The sequence below is a fragment of the Hoplias malabaricus genome, chromosome Y, assembly GCF_029633855.1.
Source record: "Hoplias malabaricus isolate fHopMal1 chromosome Y, fHopMal1.hap1, whole genome shotgun sequence".
Taxonomy (NCBI): Eukaryota; Metazoa; Chordata; class Actinopteri; order Characiformes; family Erythrinidae; genus Hoplias; species Hoplias malabaricus.
Window position 1 is genome coordinate 3043495 of NC_089820.1, and position 23517 is coordinate 3067011.

At 37.7% G+C, this 23517-nt stretch overlaps 1 protein-coding gene across 2 annotated transcripts in view; it reads right to left on the reverse strand.

Moving 5' to 3' along the window:
- Positions 1 to 23517, reverse strand: part of LOC136678694 (smoothelin-like) — a 74054-nt gene that overhangs the window by 29369 nt on the left and 21168 nt on the right. For both annotated transcript variants that reach the window (XM_066656793.1, XM_066656794.1), the window contains exons 6-8: positions 12564 to 12648; positions 2761 to 3251; positions 1914 to 1959 (exon numbers count right to left, since the gene is read on the reverse strand). In XM_066656793.1, the coding sequence (XP_066512890.1) occupies positions 1914 to 1959; positions 2761 to 3251; positions 12564 to 12648 (622 nt within the window). The remainder of the gene's footprint in view (positions 1 to 1913; positions 1960 to 2760; positions 3252 to 12563; positions 12649 to 23517) is intronic.

A 23517-nucleotide genomic window follows, 5' to 3' on the forward strand; every position in this document is an offset into this window, starting at 1 on the left:
GAGATGTTCAACTTCACTTTCATGTTCATCAAACCAATCTTTCACCAGTCTTGCTGTGTGTATTGGTGCATTGTCGTCCTGATACATGGCACCGCCTTCAGGATACAAAGTTTGAACCATTCTATGCACATGGTCCTCCAGAATGGTTCGGTAGTCCTTGGCAGTGACGTGCCCATCTAGCACAAGTATTCTGCCAAGGGAATGTCATGATATGGCAGCCCAAACCATCACTGATCCACCCCCATGCTTCACTCTGGGCATACAACAGTCTGGGTGGTACGCTTCTTTGGGGCTTCTCCACACCGTAACTCTCCCGGATGTGGGGAAAACAGTAAAGGTGGACTCATCAGAGAACAATACATGTTTCACATTGTCCACAGCCCAAGATCTGCGCTCCTTGCACCATTGAAACCGACATTTGGCATGAGTGACCAAAGGTTTGGCCATAGCAGCCCGGCCATGTATATTGACCCTGTGGAGCTCCCGACGGACAGTTCTGGTGGAAACAGGAGAGTTGAGGTGCACATTTAATTCTGCCATGATTTGGGCAGCCGTGGTTTTATGTTTTTTGGATACAATCCGGGTCAGCACCCGAACATCCCTTTCAGACAGCTTCTGCTTGCGTCCACAGTGAATCCTGTTGGATGTGTTTCGTCCTTCTTGGTGGTATGCTTACATTACCCTGGATACCGTCGCTCTTGATACATCACAAAGACTTGCTGTCTTGGTCACAGATGCGCCAGCAATTTGTCCTCTTTTGAACTCTGGCATATCACCCATAATGTTGTGTGCAATGCAATATTTTGAGCAAAACTGTGCTCTTACCCTGCTAACTGAACCTTCACACTCTGCTCTTACTGGTGCAATGTGCAGTTAATGAAGATTGACCACCAGGCTGGTCCAATTTAGCCATGAAACCTCCCACACTAAAATGACAGGTGTTTCAGTTTCATTGTACAACCCCTGTATGTGTGTGGTGTGGGTGTAATATATATATATATATATATGGCTCGCTAACCTGCTAACAAGCTTGCTAACTAAGGGCACAGAGTATGCACAGTTTAACCAGTTTGAGTGGAGATGCTCTAATTTCAGGTACGAAGCTGACAAAATTAACTGTGGTGTCGCAAGTGTATTGTTTTAGCATGTTAGACTTATTTTATATGACTGAGTTTTAGGCTTTATTTGCACAAAGACTTATGTTGATGAGCCTGAACATGGGTGGAGAGGGTAGAGCACCGTTTTCACTGCTGAAGAGCCAGAATGTGGTGGCGTGTTTGCCTTTTGCCATCATCAATTACCCACCCAATGAACAAATATCTAAATACCCAAATACAGCACTATTATTCAGAAAATCAGTGCCTGTAAATAAGCTCAGTCTTAGAGATTGGTTGCATTTTCTGCTTGCTGCGATTTAAGTATTAAAATCTGTGAAGAGTGAAGTTTGACTTTCTTGGTTAAAAATAACTGTTTATTTTATGGTGGTCCAACTGGTTTGGTCACATTTTCATATTTGTAAAATACCCAGTCTTGATGACCTTACCTGTTAAGATTTAAACTGCTAATTGTGAAACCTTCCAGACAACTGCTACCTGTACTGTATAACATTTCAATCTTATTTTGCCTCTGTCCCAAACTTTTTTTGGGGGGGGGGTAGTACATGAGTCATATTTTTTTTTTATATTTAAAAAATGCAATTAGTTCTGCAGTAAAAACACTGAAAATGTATTATTTGTACTTTTATCAGTTAACTGAATGTTCAAGACATTTGGAAAAATTACAGTTTTTAGCTTGTATTGCATTTTTAGAAAGGTGTCCAAACATTTCTGGGAATGGGGTTTGTAAAGGAATGAATAAAATAAGCTGATAAGTGGTAAAATGTATGCTTTTTAAAGTACAATATATACAATTACCTGTATCTTTGTTAAGAGAACACTCTGCATCTGTGCTTGATGTGACCTAGGGAACAAAAGGTATAGTTAAAAAAAAAATTTATCCAAAAAATTTTAATGTAATTTAAATTTACAGCAGTATTTACCTTTTTTCTTACATTCACAGACCATTAAAATAAAACATACATTTTATACAGAACATTCAAACTGCTGTTTCTCAAGCCTCCTTCAGACAGAATTAAATTTATACAGGTCCAGACTGATCATGTCTGTGATGTCTTTATTCACTATAACTACTATTATTTATATTGTATACATATTGGCAGAAAATCATACATTTTTTTTATAACACACCCCATGATCTTTAGTTATCATGTGGTTATTTAATTGCCCTCCAGACATTTTGTCACTGAGGAGACAAAAATTGGATTAAATAATGAAATTTAATGGGAAAAGGGCATATTGGATTTAATTTTACAGTTGAAGACCTAAATCTGGATTTCTTCTAAGTATTGCTATAAATGTAGGCATTGAACAGAGTGAAAAATTTTAAGAGGGGTGAAATTTGGAGGCTAGTTTGTTTATGCAGTGTGGTGCCTGAACTCTCATGAGACTATCCCTCATACCTATAAAATACTGCTGTTTATGGCTGTTCCTTAAACAAGAGTATTATAAAAACCAGGACACAGTATCTGTGCATGCTGAATGTGAGGAATTGGAAAAGTTCTATGGCAAGAAGGCTGAACACAACCTTACCTGCAGCTGAACATTACCTCCTAGTGGAAGGTTTGTATCATCTGCACTTCCCCAGAGATTAATGCGTAGTGCTTAGGCTAAAAATCCACATTTATTTCACCTTATGGCTTACCTTCTGTTTAATGCTGTCTTTAGGCTTTCCTCTGGACTCCTTTGGCATGCAACAGCTGGTATTTGCTGTCTTCTTAGAGTTTACTGCTCCGTCGACTGTCTCCACACCGATGACTGAGGTCGAACACAGATCTTCAATCTTACTTGGCCCAAGATCGTTAGCCTCAGCCTTTGAGTCTGTGCTCAGAGAGGATGAACCTGCTGCTTGTTCTCCCCCCATTGCCAATCCAGGGTGCGTGCCTAGCACTGAAGTATCCGACTCGGAAGTAGGCACTGAGCAAGCATGACTTTGCTCTGAAGCGCCTGAATCCAGCCATGTGTGCTGCGAGGAGTCCTGGCTCCGGCTGGACTCGGAATCTGAACGGTCCCGATAAGAAGGAATGACACCAGAGGAAGGCGATCCAGGGTCACGCTGAGAATGGAGGGTCAAAGGGCAAGACACCTTCTCCCTAACCAGAGGGTCTAATACTAACACCATGTCAGATTTAGAACCTAAAACACACAGAAGAAAAAGCTGCATGTTAGACTCCAGGAAGCAGGTAGCACTGCAAAGTACAGCTTTCCAAGTCATTAAAACACACCTTGAAACATCATCTCCTTAGCAAAGCCTTCATATAATAAAACGCAAAGTCTTAAAAAGGAGATGTGCACACACTGGTACAAGAGTGTTATGGATTTTCTCACCTCATCCAACATTACAGCAAAAGGTTCAGTGCAGTTATTCTGTCCAAAGTATCATATATTAGGGGTGAAAATTTAGACAGGTATTCTTCAGAAAACAGTAATTTTTTAGAACCTTTAGAACCTTTGTAAGTAAAGAGCACTGAATGGTATGTTTGAAATGCTTTTATCTTGTTAAGAAGCTCTTATATACAAGTTTGTGCAATTATATATATTCATAAGTTTCATACACAGTTGTAGGACTGTACTTTTTGTATAACTGCTCTAACAACTATGATTTCTACTTCTACATTTTGCAATGCTCGACTCTCTTCTCATGTCCTGTCCAAAAAATATATATATCACTGGACTTTAGGACCTCATGTCCTCATCCACTCCATTAAGATTTTATCTTAATAGAGTGTTTCCTGGTAAAGTACTAAAGTAAATATTTAATCTAATTAAAAATCCTCAGTGATGGCATTAAAAAAAATAATAAAATTCGCTTCAAGCAGAATTATCAAGCATTGCAGGACTGCACCATTTTGTATTTGCACTTTCTGAAAAAAAAATCATTATGTCTTAAATAGAGATTAAAAAATTTTGTATTAAGCCAGAGAAATAACCAAAGTGCCAGAATATGAAAGCACCAGATCGTGGTTTTGAGAAGGTTTACCATATATCCAATGTTTCAGTTTTCAGGTAGGAGTAAATTAAGGCAGCATTTGTGTGATTTGTATGGCAACTTCAAGGTTACACCACAAGTCGACTTATCTGGACTTGCTACTTTTAGATCACTTCATTTTGAGCTTTGACAGCTACAGATATTATTCTGGAGTATGTTTCATAAACAGTGGTGATGCATGGAAGACCACAAAATGATCTGAGACTTTATATCCTACATCCATAAACAATTACATGTAAAATTGAATTTATGTTTCTTATTTAAAGAAAATTAGTTTGATGGTGGATGTAAGCATATGCCTAGTCCATATAGTGCATACAAAGCAAACTTCAAAAGCAGACAATATTTAAGCTCCATCCAATAAAATACATAAAAAGGACCTGTCCTTTTAAGGAGTCATTCACATTTTTTATTCCGATACAGCAGGTTGAGAAGGGCATTCAGTTTGTCTTTAAATTACAGGCAACTGCAAGGTCACAGACCACCAACCTTAAAGGGCATTTTAACAGAGCCAAAACAAAGAAAGCCACTTCAGGGCCTTTGTGGTTTGTAGTTTGGAAAAGTCTGAGAACCACTGGAATTGACGGCAAGTTGACAAGAGCAAGGAAAAGATCCAAATTAAAGGACACACACACACACACACACACACACACACACACACACACACACACACACACACACACACACACACACACACACGTTCCCAAGCCCAAAGTGTGTCATTAAAAGGTTTGTAGTGAGTATTCAGGGTGGAGATGGAGTCATTTCCTGTCACCCTACGTGTGTATGTGCACATGGGTGCACTTCGGAAGACAGAACTGGGACAGGAAAACGAGACAGCCAGGCACAGGAAGTGTAGGGTGGGCTCCTAAATCCAATGGCCCATTTTTCCTCAACTGGGAGGATCAAATGATACCTCCATTGTTTTTCTTTGCAAAATATTAACGATTTTTTTTTTTTTCCTGGATAATTCAAAAGGTCATTTAATATAGCTAATGTATTAAGAAGAAAATAAATACTGAGAGCAATTAAGTGCTGAGTGAATGAAAACAAACTTAAGCATGAAGTTTTTTTTTTTTTTTTACATAAAAATTACTTTAATTCATATATAAGTAATTTTAATATTTAAAAAAATTCATGCTTATGCATGGATTTATCAGGGTTTTTACTCTCTTTTCTTTATTAATGTACAGAGAAATGATTTAAAATTACTGCGTTTGGGAACAATATGTGGTCAGAGGGAAATTAGGTTGAAAATAAATATTCCTACAAAAACAACAAAAAAGAAGCACTTATGCATTTTCCTCCAAATCTGTTGTCACCATAATTCATTCAGACTGTGGGAGAGGACAAGGTCACGTGGCCTGAGCTGCTCTTTGACCATAATGAGCATGGACGCTAATGCTCTTTTAAAGTAATAAAACGTCTGAGTGGATCCCTGTCATTTTTGGGAGAATCACTAACATCTTGATACTTTTCACATGTGGCACTCTAGCGTCTGTTTCCACCATTCTCACATCACAGCAGGAGTGCAGCACAGCCAGTATTTTTTGTTAAAGCTCTGTCTGCTTACAGAGTCAGTACGGCCAGACTGTAGTCTTCTAAATGTGTTTTTCAACACTGTTGCTCTGAATTCAAGATTTATGCTGTCTGTCAGACGTGCAGTGTGCTGCTGAAATAACGTCTAGAAGCAGAAAAGCAAATTGTAATGATTTTCCCAGGCTTTGTATATGGTTTCACTATTAGTTATACTTTCACAACAGTAGTATTACTACTAATAATCTATTTATACTTTAGGCATATTTTAGTTACAAAACCTCCAAGTGTTACGAACTTTATTTATAACTCACTGAAAAGAGAACATTTTTATGCAAGATAACGCTGATTTGAATCTTTTCGGCATTTTAAGTCATTCATCAGTTAGACCAAGAAAAAGAGGCACAACCCTTTCTGTGGCTTTCTCTGATTGCTGTTTTCTCCGCTTTGTTTACTGAGAGAGGGGAGGCAGGCTGTTAGGTTTACAGATCCAAACCCCAAACACATTCTTCGCCATCAGCAAAAACAAAGCCACGCCACTCTTTCAGACAATTGCTGGGCTATAGATAGACCACAGCAGAGCGGATGTCTGGCCTAAACGAGTGGCCGGAGTCAGCTAAAAGAAAAGACTGACGAAAACTCAGATTTATACCATTTTCCCCTGAGTCCAAATGTAGTCAATCATAATAACGCACAATTAGATTTGTGCTAACTGCATACCTAAATCATCACGTCTGCTTCCAAATGTCTTATGTGATGTTATGTGTTACCAGAAACAGAATAAATATTGTATGTAGTTTCTGATACAGTTTGACATGCTGTTGTATATAAAGGGAAATATGAACAAACAATATTTAGGTGATATTTACACAATATTTGTGCATTTCAATAGACCAGAACCCACAAAAGCAAGTCTGCTTGAGACAACTGAACATAGGTTGTGGCTGTTGCGGATGATAGGTCCAAGGCAAAACCAAAGAAAACAAGCTTTGGAAACCAAATATACTTGAGGAGAAACAAGCTATGGAGCAAGTGGGGAGGGGTTGTTTGTCTAACTATCATTTTAAAAAAGAAATCTTACTCTTGACCATTTACCAATTTTAGTGTTCAAAGGGCTTGTAGAGAGGGGGAAAAAAAAAAAAAAAAAAAAAGAACACACCCTCTGCTACAAGGTTTTAACAGAGCATCCTTTTGATGAGTCAATCATGAACAATTCAGCAGGTTATTGTAGGGAGTTCTGAATTGCATGAAATTAGCTATAAAATGACTCATTGTTTAAGCCATTTACAAACTAGAGTGAGAACCTATAGACAGAGCTTCTGCAATGTTTTCCTTTTACCTCATATATTCATTCAGGACATGTTTGGGTTCTAAAGAAATGCATCTCTTAGTTTTGCATTGGTTTTAATGGCAATGTTCATGCTTTTAATTATAAATAAATAAATACATTTAATTTCCAGTCTGTTTGCATGCTCTAAACCAGTTTAACGTGTTTATGAAGCCCCGGTGTCAGTAAATGGTTAATGATATGCCAAGTATGAGTGAGTGAATCTGGCCGTCTCTCTCTATCCGTCCGTCCTTCTCCCTCTCTCTGTGTGTCCATGTCTCCATCTGAGTCAATTCAGCTTGGGAGTGGCATATTGTCACATATTTGGCGGCGAAAGGCGATGTGTCCCCTACGCCGAGGATCACAAATATTTGTTTGTTTTTGGCAGTGCAGGAGAAAGGGCAGCTCTGTCTTGACCTCAAGACCAGGACTTCTTATACCTGCCCTTCTGCATGGCTAGGCTGTGGTCACTGAGCCAGTACTGGGTCAGGATCTGTCTCTAATAAGGACCTCTGATGGTGAAGAGATACTCGGCCAATTCATACGGTCCGTTTAGGGTCCGATAGCACTCTAATCTAGACTGGGTTCTGGTCATATTTTCCCCGTGTTCTAGAAAGGCTGATTTGCAGTGTTTGATCATTTGGTTCAGTCTGATTAGACTTGGACTTGGTCAGCAGTGCTGGACTGAGACTGTGGCAACAGTAGGCTAGTCAGTTTCAGAACCAGCTGATAGAGGGAACTGAGTTTAGGGCTGAACTCTTGGGGTTTTTTGTGCTTCATGCTGCAGTGTGTTTGAATCAGAATGTCTTCTTGTCCCATCTGGTATTCTTGTCCCATCTGGTGTAGTCGAGTTTATTGAGTTGACCCCATACCTCACTTCCATACAGTGCAATAGGCACAAAATTTTTGCACCTGATACTGACCGGGATGTCTACTTTGTGGAATTTGTTCCTGACTTCACAGAAGGCCCTTCGTGCCTTTCCCTTTAGTGCATTCACTCCCAGATCAAAGCCCCCTGAGGCGCTGATGGTCAGGCCCAGGTAGGTGTAGTGTAAAGAGTGCTCTAGGGCGGTGAACAGTCTGTTGCTCTGAAACCTGGCTTTGTCTGGAAGATTACAATTTTTGTTTTGTCCAAATTGACTGTCAGGGCCCAGTTCTGACAGAACTGCTCCAGCTGCTGCTTTAGCCCCCGCTCAGTGGGGGACAGCAGCACCTGGTCGTCTGCATAGAGCAAGAATTTAACCTCCATGTTGTCGATGGACTTCATGAGTACAGAGGCTGCAAATTTCTCCAGGAACACCACTAAACTGTTGAAGAAAGGAATCTGGAATATGTTTAGACAACAGAAAGAAAGGCAAATGTTGAAAAGCACAAACTGAGATATAGACTTATTTTTGCTGTTTCGGATCCCTTATGGTGGAGATGTCTCCAAATTCAGGAGATGGCTAACTGCATTACCCAAATTGCTAAAAATAAATAAATAAATAACTTGAATTACAAACGAGTTTCTGCGTTAATTCAAACAGTGATTAAAATCTTACAGACAAGTTAAACTTCATCCACCTATAGTTGTTTTTTTTCCCCTCAAACATACCACTCAACTTTAAAAGATGCAGAGCTCCTGAACATGAACAAACCAGAGAGAACAGTGTTTTCCCACAATCGGAAATGTCCCCTCTAAGCTATGTAGGCTGTATGCAAAAAATAAATAAAGGAAACATTCAGTGCAATTTGCCCAGTGTAAAATACATGGTGCACGCACACCCTTGTCTCAAACTATTTCCAGTTACAAACAAACTTCTAATAGATTTATTTCTGTGGTTTCTGACAATACCAATAGAGTGTCCAATTTAAATCTTAATAGAGCATTGTGACTACAGGCTTTCATATTAACTTGTTCAAACCATGTTCAAAACCTGCAAATGTCAATTAAATAGAACAGGATCAACAAAATTCATAATTATAAAAGGAATATACAAACAAACACACTTGGCCAAATTATTCACAGCAACTGTATTGTTAGGTCTCCCTACAGTATAGAAAATGTGTCATATAACACATAACATATTTAACACATCAGTCAATGTCCTGCTAATTTTGATCTAACTGGGACACTGCAGGAAGGCCTTTTGTTTTTTAGCTTGTCTACTGTTGCTTTAGCTGTGGGTTTCAGGTCAGGATCATGCTGAAAGGTAAACATCCTTCCAGATGTCCTCATTTTGATAATAGGGAGCAGGAATTCTAAAAACATCTGTCCAAGTTTTCCATACCATCCAAGCCTAGTGCCTGCTGAAGTCTTTATGCATTTAAAAAAAAAAAAAAACCCCAGCCATAAAAGGATGTTGCCTGGCATTATAGGGTCATGAACAATATTGGGTTTTAGCCAACAGTGGTGGAAAGTGCACTGAAAAACAAGGGCTTAACTGTCATGGGGCAGAGGGCACAGCTTTCTTTTTCCCCAGACACCAATGAAGGCCGCTAACATGGAGTTTGAGAGTTGCAGAACAACATTAAAAAAATATAAGCACATAAAAGCCTACAGTTCTTTCAAAGATATCTCATCAAGGATCTCACAGTTTAAAATGTTTTTATGCCCGTCACCTGATCCATGTCTTTAAACTGAAACTGAAGGTGTTTTGGTGCCTGTGTCTGATTCTTTAGTTTGACACGCACACTACATAGTAATGGTTACCCAAAGGAGTATACATTATTTTTTTTATTTTATTTTTTTTTAAACAGTGTTTTTGAGTCCAGTATTATTTGCTCATTAAAAAGTCAGTAAAATTAAAATGGAGTGAAGACATTAAATTAATCTAAAATTAAAGTTTAAGATTTTAGTAAAAATTACCAAAAATATTTAGTGGGTTATATGTAAAAATATGAATTCCAATTTCTGTTTTTTTTTTTTTTTTAAACAATGTACAAACTTACTAAAAGCAAGTCACAATCGGTTGATTCATATTATTTGTTTCATTCCTGATGTATGCTTTTAGCCATCATCATTTTAGTGAAACCACTTGAATTCCGTTGACTAACCCCATTGATTAACCCGATTCTTGCATCAATTCCACAAAAGAAAAAAAGAAAGGTTTCAATCATGTCCTAAATAAGACAAATCCTTCCAATAAGTGAAATACAGCCTAAACTAGCAATGGTGGCTCATTCTAGCAAGTAAACAACCCTTTTAGCCACATAATGCTCAAGCAGCCAAGGGCTAGAGGGATAAGCTGCATATCTGATTGATGACACTTATATTGTGGCACACTGACTTTTTATCTTAAAGGTTCTCTAGTTTGGCGTACTAAAGTTAGCTTCATACCTCAATTCAGGCTTACTGATGAGAAAGCTACATCCAGTGAGTGGTAATTATTCTTTCTTATTGGTGTATCCCTCCAACATCAAAAAGATCTCTTTAGTTTCCCTGAGCTTTTGCTCAAATCACCAGCTGTTTAGACATTCTGCATTAGCCAAAATGCCCAGTCACGCCTCTTGTTTTAGTAGTGATCTTAGTAAAAATAAACATTCTGCTCAGACTCTATTGAACTCCAATTAGAGTCTCATATCTTCTTTAGATCACATCTCTTTTGTCTAATGGTACTTCCTATTCTAAGGAACTTTAGGATAATTATTAAGCCTCCTGAATTATCAACATGCAACACATTTTCTACCCAGTATTTCCAATTCTACCCACTAGCTAGTCTCCCTCAAATCCATGATTCCTCCAAGGCAAGTGAAGCTAGCCAATGCTTCTTTTCCAACTGCAGGCACTGCAAAATCATGGGAAAGTTGAATACACCTGCACGTCTAGCACACTGTCAGCATCATGCTGAGTGAAGGGTGGAGAGTGAGGTCCATACCGCTCACTAATACACAGCAAAGTCATTCATGTTCTCTTCAGCTCACAGCCACAGATGGCTGTAGAATTGCCAGTGGACTGCACACATTACCTCTCAGTTGCAGACCAGTGTTTACACAGTTGTGCCTTTTGCAAGCCCCATTTGCAATTATTTTTATTTAAAACAATTTTAAACCTATTGTCCCCAGCCAAGTTTAGTAGATAATAAATAATAGTAGCAGTAAGCATCGTCAGTTGTTTTTTTTTTTGTTTGTTTTTTTTTTATATTTTCAATTACAGCGGTAGGGATGCTCAAAGCTACAAATGAAAATAAACATATTAAGGGAAAAATGCTTTAAGAATTAGACACAATGAACAAGTACTAGAATAAAACTGTACAAGTCCACAGAGGAAAGTGTGTGAAATCTGTATGTCTAGTTTCAGATATTTCAGGGTCACAGCCAATATATGCTTTCCCCATTTCTTTCTTCACCACTGTTTCCCTATTTAACCCACTCCTCCCTGTCCTGGCTCCAAACTTCCTTAGTTTTTGTGTCACACAGAATAACAAACAGTGGCTTTCTAAAATGTTTGTTCTCTTCGGCGCTCTTTTTGCCCTGCTCTCAACCTGGCCAAAATTACTGGTTGAAGGAGCTAAGTAAGGACGAGTGGAACCACAAATGTCAGGGCCTTACAAAAAAGATGTTACCTAAACAGACTGGCCAACTAAATACAGTGGGTGAAAAGGAACGGAGATGAAAGTCAGCATGGTGTTGACCACTTTCCGATCTCAAGTCTCACATAATTTGAGATGGAACGAAGCATAAAATAAGCAACAGTTTGTTTCATGATCATGGTCATTTAATAAATATATTGCAGCTTAAATGCCACAATTTATTTTGGGGTGCGTTTTTTTTTTTTTTTTTTTTTTTTTAGATTTTTCCCCTCAAGTTCCTCAGAGTTTTAAAAACAAATTATATGTCGAGACACTTGAAGGCCAGTTCCAACAAAACAACATGGATAAGACATACATAATGTGGTATTTAACTATGAACATACCAATGTACCCAAATAGCAATGCAAACATGCAGGTTATGTGCATTGTGGAGATAAATAATATCAGATGCAGTCAATAAATCCTGCAATCCAATATAAAAATATCTGAAAGTGTGTACAAACTTCTTAAAATTAGTAATTTCAGCCCATTGATCTGGAACTAAAGATCCAACATCGTCCTGACCTAAGTAACGCCCTAGTGACTGAACACAATCAAATCCTCAAAAGCAATGCACCAATATCTGGCAGTAAACCTACCTTGTAGAGTATAGGCTATTACATCAGCAAACTCCCTATGAATAACATTGATTTTAGAAGAAATATCAGGCAAGCAGGTGTCAGATGACATTTGACCATATAGTATAACTGAGCAACAAATATCACAATCTCATTTTAACACGTCATAATACAATTATACATAATACCTCCCTGTGGTCTTATAGTTAATAGTCTTAGTTATTCAAAACTCTGAGAAAGTTAAACAAACAAATGTTTTGCTTCTTAAGTTTGGTTAACAAATATCAGCATGACTTTTTTCCCCCCCTCATGCTCAAAACCAGCACAACACTTTGTTTTTAACTGTGACTTGACACAGAATACTTTGAAAACCTTTCACATTCATGTACTTGTGTTGGATGCAAAAAAAGAAAGCTTCAAAATTACAATTTGAGCATTTTATAGATTGTGTGTTTTATGCTAACTTACCTGTTCTGCAGCCTTCTTTGCTCTGTGGTTGGTTGTGGAGTATCTCTATCTGTTCTATTTTGTCCACTATTTCTTTTTGTGTGTCCTGCAAATAAATGAATTTGGGGAAAAAAAAATCTCAAACAACCATAAAAATACAGAAAAATACATACAGAAAAAACATCTGTATCAATAATTCTGTATCATCACTGTCCAATTAGAAGCCTGTGTTTCCCGTTGAATACAGTAGTTGTACTTCACACTCTGTGGAAATTTCATAATTGATAGACCAATAAAAATGCTCCCAAATTACTTGGAATAAAATCTATTTACATTGACTTCCATTGAAAGTTAAATATCTGTTTTACTTCACCTGTAAAGTTACTATTTTGGGAGATACACTTTTTTTCCACTGGACAACAAACCTATACCTCCAATATTATTATCTGGATACTAACAGTGTGTAGACAAATACTGGTTGAGTAAAACTGAACTTTCTCACCTAGTTCTCACAGTAAAATCAAACTACTAACATTAATCAATAAACAATAGGCTAGTAAACCATACAGCTGAGACATTCCTGAATAAATGGCTCTTTATCAGTGTGGTTCAACAGCACATAAAGCATTTTAACAGCACTCCTAGAAACTAGATAACACTCAGTACACAGGGGACAAAGGTGTTCTTGGTTAAGTAGATTTAGATGATGTCTAACTTAAATCTGCTCTAACTTAAATCTAAACCCCATTTCCAGAAAAGTTGGGACACAGTTTCAGAATGGACTCTGCTTTGCCTCATTCACACTGGGCCAATGACACTACATTCCATTTTCAACCCTAAGATTAATGACTTATTGCCACTCACAGCCTAGATGGTGAGGTAAATGTTTCTCATATCATTTATATTTACACTTACTGTGTCTTATCCAGAGCGACTAACAAATGTGCATATCATAACCTTAATGACTGCCACAACTACTATTCATTCATTCATTGTCATTCATTGTTGGTAAAACTATTAATCTACAGGAGTTAGACAATAAAAGTGAAACACCTGTCACTGTAGTGTGGAAGGTTTCATGGCTAAATTGGAGCAGCCTGGTGGACAATCTTCATTAATTGCACATTGCTCCAGTGAGACCATGTGCATCTAATGGTTCAAACATTGTGTCCTGAAGGTGGTGCCGTGTATCAGGACGACAATGCACCAATTCACACACCAAGACTGGTGAAAGATTGGTTTGAAGAACATGAAAGTGAAGTTGAACATCTCCCATGGCCTGCACAGTCACCAGATCTAAATATTAATGAGCCACTTTGGGGTGAAGGACCGAGTTAGGAAACGTTTTACTCCACCAGCATTACGTAGAGACTAAGAAAGGCTTAAAATCCCTCTGGCTACTGTGCCAGACTTGTATATGTCATTCCAAAGACAAATTGACGTTGTATTGGCTGCAAAAGGAGGCCCTACACCATACTAATAAATGATTGTGGTCTAAAACCAGGCGTTTCAGTTTCATTGTCTAACCCTTGTAGTTCAGGACCACAGTGAGTCCCACGCTGGATGAGGCACTTGTCCATCACAGGGCATTACACACTCACACCAATGGACATTTGTGCATGGCCAATTCACCTACCAGCATGTGGTTTTTTGTTTTTTTTTAGGACTGTGGGAAGAAACCTGAGCACCTGGAGAAACCCACACAGACTCAAGGAGAACCCTCACCCTTGTCGCCAAAGGCAGGGCTCAAACCCACAATCCCAAGACCCTGGAGCTATGGGAGAGCCATCCTGCTACAATTATTATTTATGCAATTTTCTGTGCTCATCATGAAAGAAATCATTTGTTGTAAAAATCAATCCAGTTCAAACATGTTTAATCAATGACTAAATGCTTGGATACAGCTACCGGTCCACTGACCATAAACAGCTGCAATGAGCGAACTTCAAATCACGAAATAAACATATCAAAGTATGTGTAGAAACATGCACATAAGAACAGGTGCATAATTACAGGAACAACACTCAGTGTTTGTTTGCAGGTATGAATGTTGCAGATAGACAAACAGTCTCAGCTTGCACAACATCGGGTCATGTCGTCACAGATTTGCATGGCTGAGAGTGACCTTGAACACCTGCTTTAAAAGTATTAAGTGCTGCTATGGGAGAGTCAACAGCAAACAATTGCTCATCAGCCACCCTATACCAAACACAAGTGAGGCTAGCAGATGTGTTGGCAAACTGACAGAGGAACACTTAAAATACTGTAACTGTTCACAACGCAATGCCAAAAAAAAGAAAATGCCTATATGTTGTGTGTCTGATAAGATCAGTCAATGTTACAGTTCAACAAACGTGTTGGTTCTGACAAATATTTTCAATAAAACGTAAAGCACTGCTTTTCCTAAGTGCAGTGCACAAGCTTTGTTTGTGTGTTGAGAAACACAGATTTAAGGACTTTATGGGTTCACATCATAATGCTATTATCATGCCTAGCTATACTTTATTTATTTTATTCTATGTTTTATACATTATTTTCTATTAATAACAACTCCCAGATGTTTTTGTTTTATTCATATTGACATATAACCTAATAAGAATGTGATATAAAAATGCAGAATTTTTAAAACTATATTGAATTATATTTTCACCAAAAATAAAATATTAACAGTACATTACAGTATTAGGCTTTTTAAAAATCAGTATTTATGACAATATATATGAATGGCTGACTTGCCATAGTCTTTTTTTTTTTTGGATGTACATTAGATTTAAATGAAGGAATATGATTACATTTCTTTATAAGACAAATCTACAAGAATGGATTAGAAAAGCACAAGTTCCTTGTCAAATGAAAGAAATTAGATTTAGAAGTAGATTTGCCTTATAAAGAAATGTAAGCAAATCACATTCCTTCATTTAAATCAGATGCACAAGTCAGCAAAGGAAAAAACATCAGTAGCCCATCACCATAATCCTATACTAGAGTATAATTGCAGGCCTTGGAGCCAAAAACCAGCTGAGATGGTCTTAACTCTTTTGCTCTGAGGAAATTTGGTGTGTGTGTGTGTGTGTGTGTTTTGGTGATTTGGCCTAGCCTTTGTTTGTGTCAGGTTTCAGCTTCCATGCATGCTGCCCTATAGCTCAAAACCAATGTGGGTTTTCAGATCATGACCACAAAAATGCAGGCCAGATGGACTCTGATGCACTCTGTAGTACAGCAACCTCTTTTCACCCACATACATAACTTGCATATATATACAAAACACAGTGATTTGCATGACATCTAATGCCAAAGAGCCTATTATTCCCAACACAATCAGGACATTGTGCCATCACAGAGTCAAGAGTTTAGATATAATAACTAATTAATTAAAACACAAATGGTTAGGCCATTCTGGAAAAATTGAATATAAACCTTTTTCAGGATGTAACAAGGCATCAAGGTGTCGGATGGTAATTCAGGTCGCATTAATAGTGTTAATGAACCAATGCTATTAAGACCTGGACATTATTTTATAGAATATAATACAACCTATGTCACAAGAATACAGTCTAAACACTAATGTGAAAAATTAACCATAAAAACTGGATGCACAGAGAAAATATTTAATATCCATTTAGCTTTTAAATGCACATTCTTCCAAAACAACACAAATCACTCAGGAAATAACAAGAAACACAGTTAGGGATTAAGTTATTATCTGTACAGTTAACTAACAACTAAATATCATAACAGTCATGGGATAAGTATCAGTATACCAGTACAAAAGATATCACTGAGCACTATCTGGATCAGTTTCACTTCACTGTCAGCCACCTCACACAACCCCATCCTCATACACAGCATTTAAAAGGTTGATGTTACTTCTATCCCCTTAATTGTACACCTGAAGATTCACAGTTCACCATATGTATGCTTCTAATAGTCCAAAAGCATATTCACAGTTCAAATATGGCTTTGTATAAAAATGTATTTAAAAACAAATATAAAAAAATTATAAGTACATAAAGGTTTATTTTGGTTCAAATTAAATCAGACGTACAAGGAAAAATAAATATGTAAATTAACAAATTAGCACAGGAATTAAAGCAGAAATTACTTACTTCCTCTGGAGCTACTGTCTCCCTCTCCTACTCCTACTCCAATGCACAGAATGAGTACTATTCTACTTCTCAGTGGTTACCCACACACACCCCATCAGTATGACCACTCCCCCCAGTCCAGACTTCCCCTCCCTCCTTTTCCTTCCACCCTGGGTAAGTACGTTTCTGTCGCCTCCTCTGACTGAGACACACCAGGTAGTCTGCCAAAGCACAAATCCACATTTTACATTTCAAACCTAATGGAACTTTAAAAGACCATGCAGTGTTTCTGCCATTTTCAGAACAGCATTTCAAAATTACATATTTGCAAAAATTCTAACCTCATTCAGCCATTCAAAAGCCAAACTACCCACCAGACAACTCTAAAACTAAATTCAGAATTTAGTCAGTTATTTATAAGAGAGGCATACTTACCATTACAAATTAAACTCATGGCTTTCAATGTCACCTTTAGAATTTTCAGACTGTAACAATGGTTTCCCAAACCACGGATGTACTTCTGTGCTAGATAAGGTGTTCATGACGTATGATCTTTTAGCTGAACGGGCAGAAAAACAACTCTGTGAAATAGCTCAAAAGAAAGAAGGTGGGAGATGCTATGTGATAAGAGTAGGTGGAGATATTTTTTTGGAGTAGCTACCATCCAAACATTTTCCATCTGCCTTCAATTTTGCTTCGTAGCCAAGAGGGCTCATATTTTCTCCCCCAAAGTGTCTTTGAAAATTTTTGTCCTTTGCAAGTATTTACCTTTACTCCTTAGAAAGGAGTAATACCATAAAAGGTAGAATTTGTCCAGGGTTTACATTTGTTCAAGTCAAAGAGTTATCTTTATATATGCTACCTGTCAACAGTTTAGACACACCTAATCAAAGAATGTCTTAAATGTCATAGAATAGAAAAGGGAAGCTGTAATAAATGCAAAGAGCGAACACACAAGAATATACACATAGTAAAATACTGAATTACATACATTTTGCTATCAATTTGAATGAAGTCTCAAGCAGGATATTGTATATAAATATTTATAAGCATGTGCATGTTTTTGTTGAGGTGGACAAAAAGCTTAGAACGTTGAAGTTACTTCTGTTTATGCTAAGGCTATGCTTCTGTTTCACTGATCACTCATGCTTACAATTATTGTCTGTATCATACATCTTTTGAATATTCTTCAACTTTTTCTCTATTAAAAATTCTATCCACTCTACTACTGGAGACTTTGTTGTACATCAGAGTTTCTGGAATGTTAATCAAATGTGTGCCTGAAAAGTTTGACGTTTATCGATGTCCCTGAAAGACGCAAATTAGAGAACACAGATAAGATCCCATCACATGGGAGCTTTAAGCCTGTCTAGACATAACTACCTCTGGAAATACACTACAAGAGCCAATTTAAACTTTCACAGAAGAGAACACGTATAATCCAGTCTAATGCTCAAATACCTTTGCCTTGGCTTTTCATTTTGGAAAAGTAATAATTCTATAGACAGAAAAGCTTACCATCATAAACGCCATTATCTTTCATCTTTTCAAATTAAAGGGTTTATATCAAATGTATTGGGGAGAAAAAAAAAACCAAGATGTGCATATAGTTTACTAAAATATTGCACTATTATTTTAATGGTCACTTTAAAATGAGTAAAAGGGAGAGAAAAAAAAAAGACAGGTGGAGTAGCACAGATGGTTAGATGACAATGGCTCCAGTCAAGACATAGCTTTAATCATGCAGCAAGTGAACTGTCATTTCATGAAGTTCATGTTAGAAGCAGGAATATGAATCTGAGCAACAAGGGTGAAATTGTTTATAAACTGCTTTAAAATGGCAGGTCTCATCAGGTGCTCCTGATATTCAGTGTACATACCAAAACTAGCCCAAGTTTTATCCCACAAAAAGGGACATACGAGCACCAGAACTGAACCAATGAGCAAAGGAAGACAGTGGTCTGGTCTGTTAAATCATTCATTTCATTCGATCATTGTCGGTAACCACTTATCCAGTTCAGGGTCTCGGTAGGTCCGGAAGCTACCCAGAATCACTGGGTGCAAGGCGGGAACACACCAAACTGCCAGTCAGTCACCCGGAGCGGGACTCGAACCCACAACTCCAGACCCCTGGAGCTGTGCGACTGCGACAATACCTGCTGCTCCACTGTGCTGCCCCTGTTAAATCATGTTATCTTTTATACTCTGGGGCAATAGGGTGGTGATAGGGCGATAGGTCACTTTCACAACTGGAGACCAGATGACACCAGGATGCTTAATGAGAAGGTGGCAAGCCAACGGAGACATTTTGATGTTCAGGGCAATGTTCTGCTGCAAAACTTTGGGTCCTGGCATTCATGAAAATGTTACTTTGATATGTATGACCTATTGTAACACTGCTGCCAGCCAAGGATACTCCTTCATGGCAACAGTATTCTCTTATGGAAGTTGCCTCTCTCAGAATGATAAAATATATTGTCACACTGGAATATATGTATAGGAATGGTTTGAGAAACATGACAAATAGTTCACAATATTTATCGGCCTCTAAATTCCCCCGATCTCAATTAAATCAAGCGTCTGTGACATATGTAGGAAAAACAAGCCGAATCCATCTCGCAACTTACAGGACTTAAATGATCTGCTGCTAAAATCTTGGTGCCAGATAGCACAAAATACTTCAGAGGTCTTGTTTTGTTCATGCTTCCACAGGTCAGAGCAGTTTTGGGTCCACAAGGAGATCACAATATTAAGAAGCTAGTTTTAAATGTTATGGTTAATCTGTATCAAGGGCAAAAGTGACACTTTCATATTTGAGTTTACAGTGTCACTAAGGCATACCGTTTTCTTGTGTAAAATCAGTTGTGTTTATCATGCATGTCCATTTATAGCGCAAATAATTATAGCTGTTTAAAACTTCTTTACACTGCTAAAATGATTCAGCTGCGTTAAAGGTCTGTACTGAACATTTCTCTGTCACACCCAAAGTGCCACTGGGTGGCAGCTTAAGTCAGATAATGCAAACCTGAGCAGCAGCACATTCGCAAATTATGACTGACAATATACTAGGTGGAAAAAAAAGCCACATTCCAAAAAGCAACCGAGTGAAAAATGGAAGCTTTAAATGGTAGCAGAAACACTTGGGCGAGAGGGACAAGAGGAAAAGAGAAAAGGAAGAAAATGGTGTAAACAGAAGGGCGATATGCATTTTTCACATTCTTCACATTTCAGTGACCACAGAAGTCTGAGTCTGTATATGTATTCATACAAAAAAAAGGCAGTGAGAATAAGAGCTTATTAATGGGTTCGCTTAGTTCAGTCATAGACCCTTTAGTCATATAGCTGTCATTAAAACAAGGGTGTAACTGATCCCTTAGCGGCAAGACTTATTCTGCAATTACAGGTTTATGTTTCAAATACTTGTGTAGGTATAATGCAATGCACATTACTCAGGTAAAGCAAAGAAAACTTCCTGCAAGTCACAACTACCTCAGGGCATAGACAGTACTTCCAGAAACCTAGTACAACCCCTTGGCTTGCAATTGTAATTCTTGATGGAATCTGGCACTACACTTCATTAAACGCCTTGTGTTAAGCAAAGCTGGTTTGTGCTGCTAAATGTTTCGGACTGTTCTTTACCACGGCAAAAAACTGTCTAGTGCTGTTTCACACCAAGTCAACACTCCTTATATTAACAGCTGAACAGACGCTGCTATTCTACAACTGTTTAAAAGATAAGAACCTAGGGTTGTTGTTCATATATATTTTAAACAGTTGTAGAACTGTTTAACATCAAATACAACCTCAGACAATGTATACTAGAAACAATTTCAGTAAGGACAGACTTGAATACAATTTTTCTAATGCTGATATGTGACAGCAAATACAGCATTCAGACAATAGATCAACGAGCATTAGCTCATTTTACAGCATTTTATTCAGATTTAAATTGTAACAAATATTCTCAGAAAATTATTCATCTCGTCTTGTTAAATATATCATACAAATGCACCAGGTTTTCAAATCAGGTTCTAATCAAGTTGTAATTACCATCCTAAGAGCTTAGAAATCCTAAGCTATTGTCTGTTTGTTTTTCCCCTACCTGTCCTTGTCTCTTGCTGACTGACAGGAGAAGCTGCTTGAAACACCTGCCAGAATTAATTCTTCTGACGGATACTTGAGCGTATGCTACCTGGGAAGTCTTCTATTGATTTTAGTGACATCACTTCATGCACACCCAGAAAGGATGGACAACATCTGAGAAAGCAGCGCACACATGTAGATGTACAACTGACTAAAAATGTCAAGAACGCAATCAGCAGTTCTTTTACCAGTGCCATGGGTTCAGCAAAGGAAAACTGGAATTAACAAATGTACAGATGCACAATAGTATGCTCAGTTCAACAGCCAATGTGATATCTGATGACATTAAAAATGTTCAGCCCTCCAATTTCTCTGTAGCTATGCATTTACTACTCTCCTCTTGCTCCTTACCTCCTCTTGACTCATGCATGTTCTTCCTGGGTAGGAGAGGAGCAGTAAGAAGGACGAGGGGGACAGGAGCAAAAAAAAAAAAAAAAAAAAAAAAAAAAATTCTATACACAGCAACAACTTCCTTGTTTCAACCGACCCCTGAACTCACCATCAGCTCCTACTGTTAATTCCCACAAACCTCCAGTGTTACACTCTGACCCAAAGCAGCCTAAGACCTAACAGAAGTAAATCATCAATGTTAGCTCAGCAAGGAAGCTCAACTTTTGATTCTTTTTCATAATCTGAATATCAAAACCTAAATTAAACATTTGTCCCTACATACATAACCCATTTGTACCTACAGATACAAACAACTTACTTTTGTTCAAAACGTTCAAGACAAGAGGTAATATCAAATTACTCTTTGCACTTCCAGTACTCTTTATCTAAACAATGATTTCCTAAACCTATATAGCTGATTTACTGTAAATATATTTAGCAGCACTGCCCACTATGAATATCCATTAGAAATTATTCTTAGTTTAAAAATTAGTCTCATGATCTTAAGCATGAATATATATTAAAAACACCACTATGTAGTCCTATGTACCACTTAAATAAATATTACAACTTTAAAACTGTGACGCTCTACTGACCTTTAATAGGAAAAATAGAGCCTCTGTTGTTTCTACTCTGGGCTAAGCACTGCAGACAGAGCACTATATAACTTCATAAGGCAGGCAGGAAACCCCTCATGAGAACTGGGTAATGCTTTACAGCACAGGTCACATACACAGAGAGTGACCCCAAAGAGAGACCGGACAACAGAAAATATACTGCTTGTTGCTACCAATATCGACCAGATATCCAGTGGCCTGGAACTCTGTTGCGAGGGTCTGCTAATGTCACCCAAGAGAACAGTTTCCAGTTAGTGACCTATTAACGGTCCTTCACAAGTCCAGCCACAAATTCTCTACTGGATTGAGGTCTGGGCTTTGACTCGACCACTGCAGAACATTCATTCAAATTTCTCTATAAATAATTTCTGTGCTGCTTTCACTATATAACCATATTATTGTCTTGCTGGAAAATAAATCATATTCCATTCTTAAAACTAAAGGTACTACAAAAGGTACTTTGAGCAATACCAAAGAAGGACCACATTTTCTTCCATAAAGAACCATGTTTGTTTAAGAGCTGTGAGAGTGTGAAGAAACTTGTAAAGATTTAAAAATCCATCATTTGATCTTAAGCACTTCCTTACCCATTTAAACACATTAGCAAAAATGGTTCTTTATGGAACCAAAAGTGGTTTCTCTATGGCATTGCACAAACAATTTTTGAAGTGCCTTTATATTTAATAGTGTGTCCACAGCAGCATGCTGCCACCACCATGCTTCACAGTGGGTATGGTGTGTTTGTGATTTACAGTGTTTGGTGTCTGCCAAATAGTGTCTTGTCCAGTGCCCAAAAAAAAAGCTCCATTTTGGTCTCAACAAACCAAAGAACCTTCTTCCTGTTGACCTTAGATTTTCTAACATTCCAAAATTGAAAATGAGCTTTCTTCAAGAATGCCACTCTCCCATAAAGCTTGAGTAGTGAGAAACTCAAAAGGCAAAAGGTGTCATTATAGAGTGTACCCCATCTCAGCTGATAAAGCTTTTAAGTCCTTCAGAGAGGTCAAAGGTGTCTCACTAGTCTCCCTGTATGGTCACTGAGTTTGTGAGGACGGCCTGCTCCAGACAGATTTACAAATGCCATATTCCTTCCATTACTTAATGATGTATTTAACTGAACCCAAGGGGATGTTTGGTGACATGAAAATATTTTATGGACCCATCCCCTGACTTGTACTTTTCAATAACCTTTTCTTAGAGTTGGGTGGAGTGTCCTTTTGTCTTCACAGCCTAAATTTAGTCAGGAATACTGATTACACAAATTTTATTGAATTTTAAAGACATTTTATTCCGCAATTACTTGAGACACATTCAAGCCAAAGTATACTGACCATGACTATATTTATAAAAACAATAATTGAAAAAATCCAAGAGGGTTAAATTCGTAAGAAGGTTAATTCGTTTAAAAAATAAAATAAAATAAAAAGTTACTGTACTCCTTTCTATGGCAAAAACCGATAATCCTTTAGTTCTAAATCCCTATGTCCTGGGAGTGATTTCTAAATATGATCAATATGACACAATGATAATATAATATGATATAATTTCCATATGTATTGGCCATATGTTTCTCACTCCTCCCCAAGAAAACTACAGTCCAAATGATCTATTGTTTTTCACCAAACTCAGCACTGTTTTGATCATTTCTCAGATCCCAACTGAATACAAACTGATTTCAGATTTTCCAGTAAGTTGTCACCTTATGGACAGGGGGGGGGGGGGGGGAATTTAAAACCACTA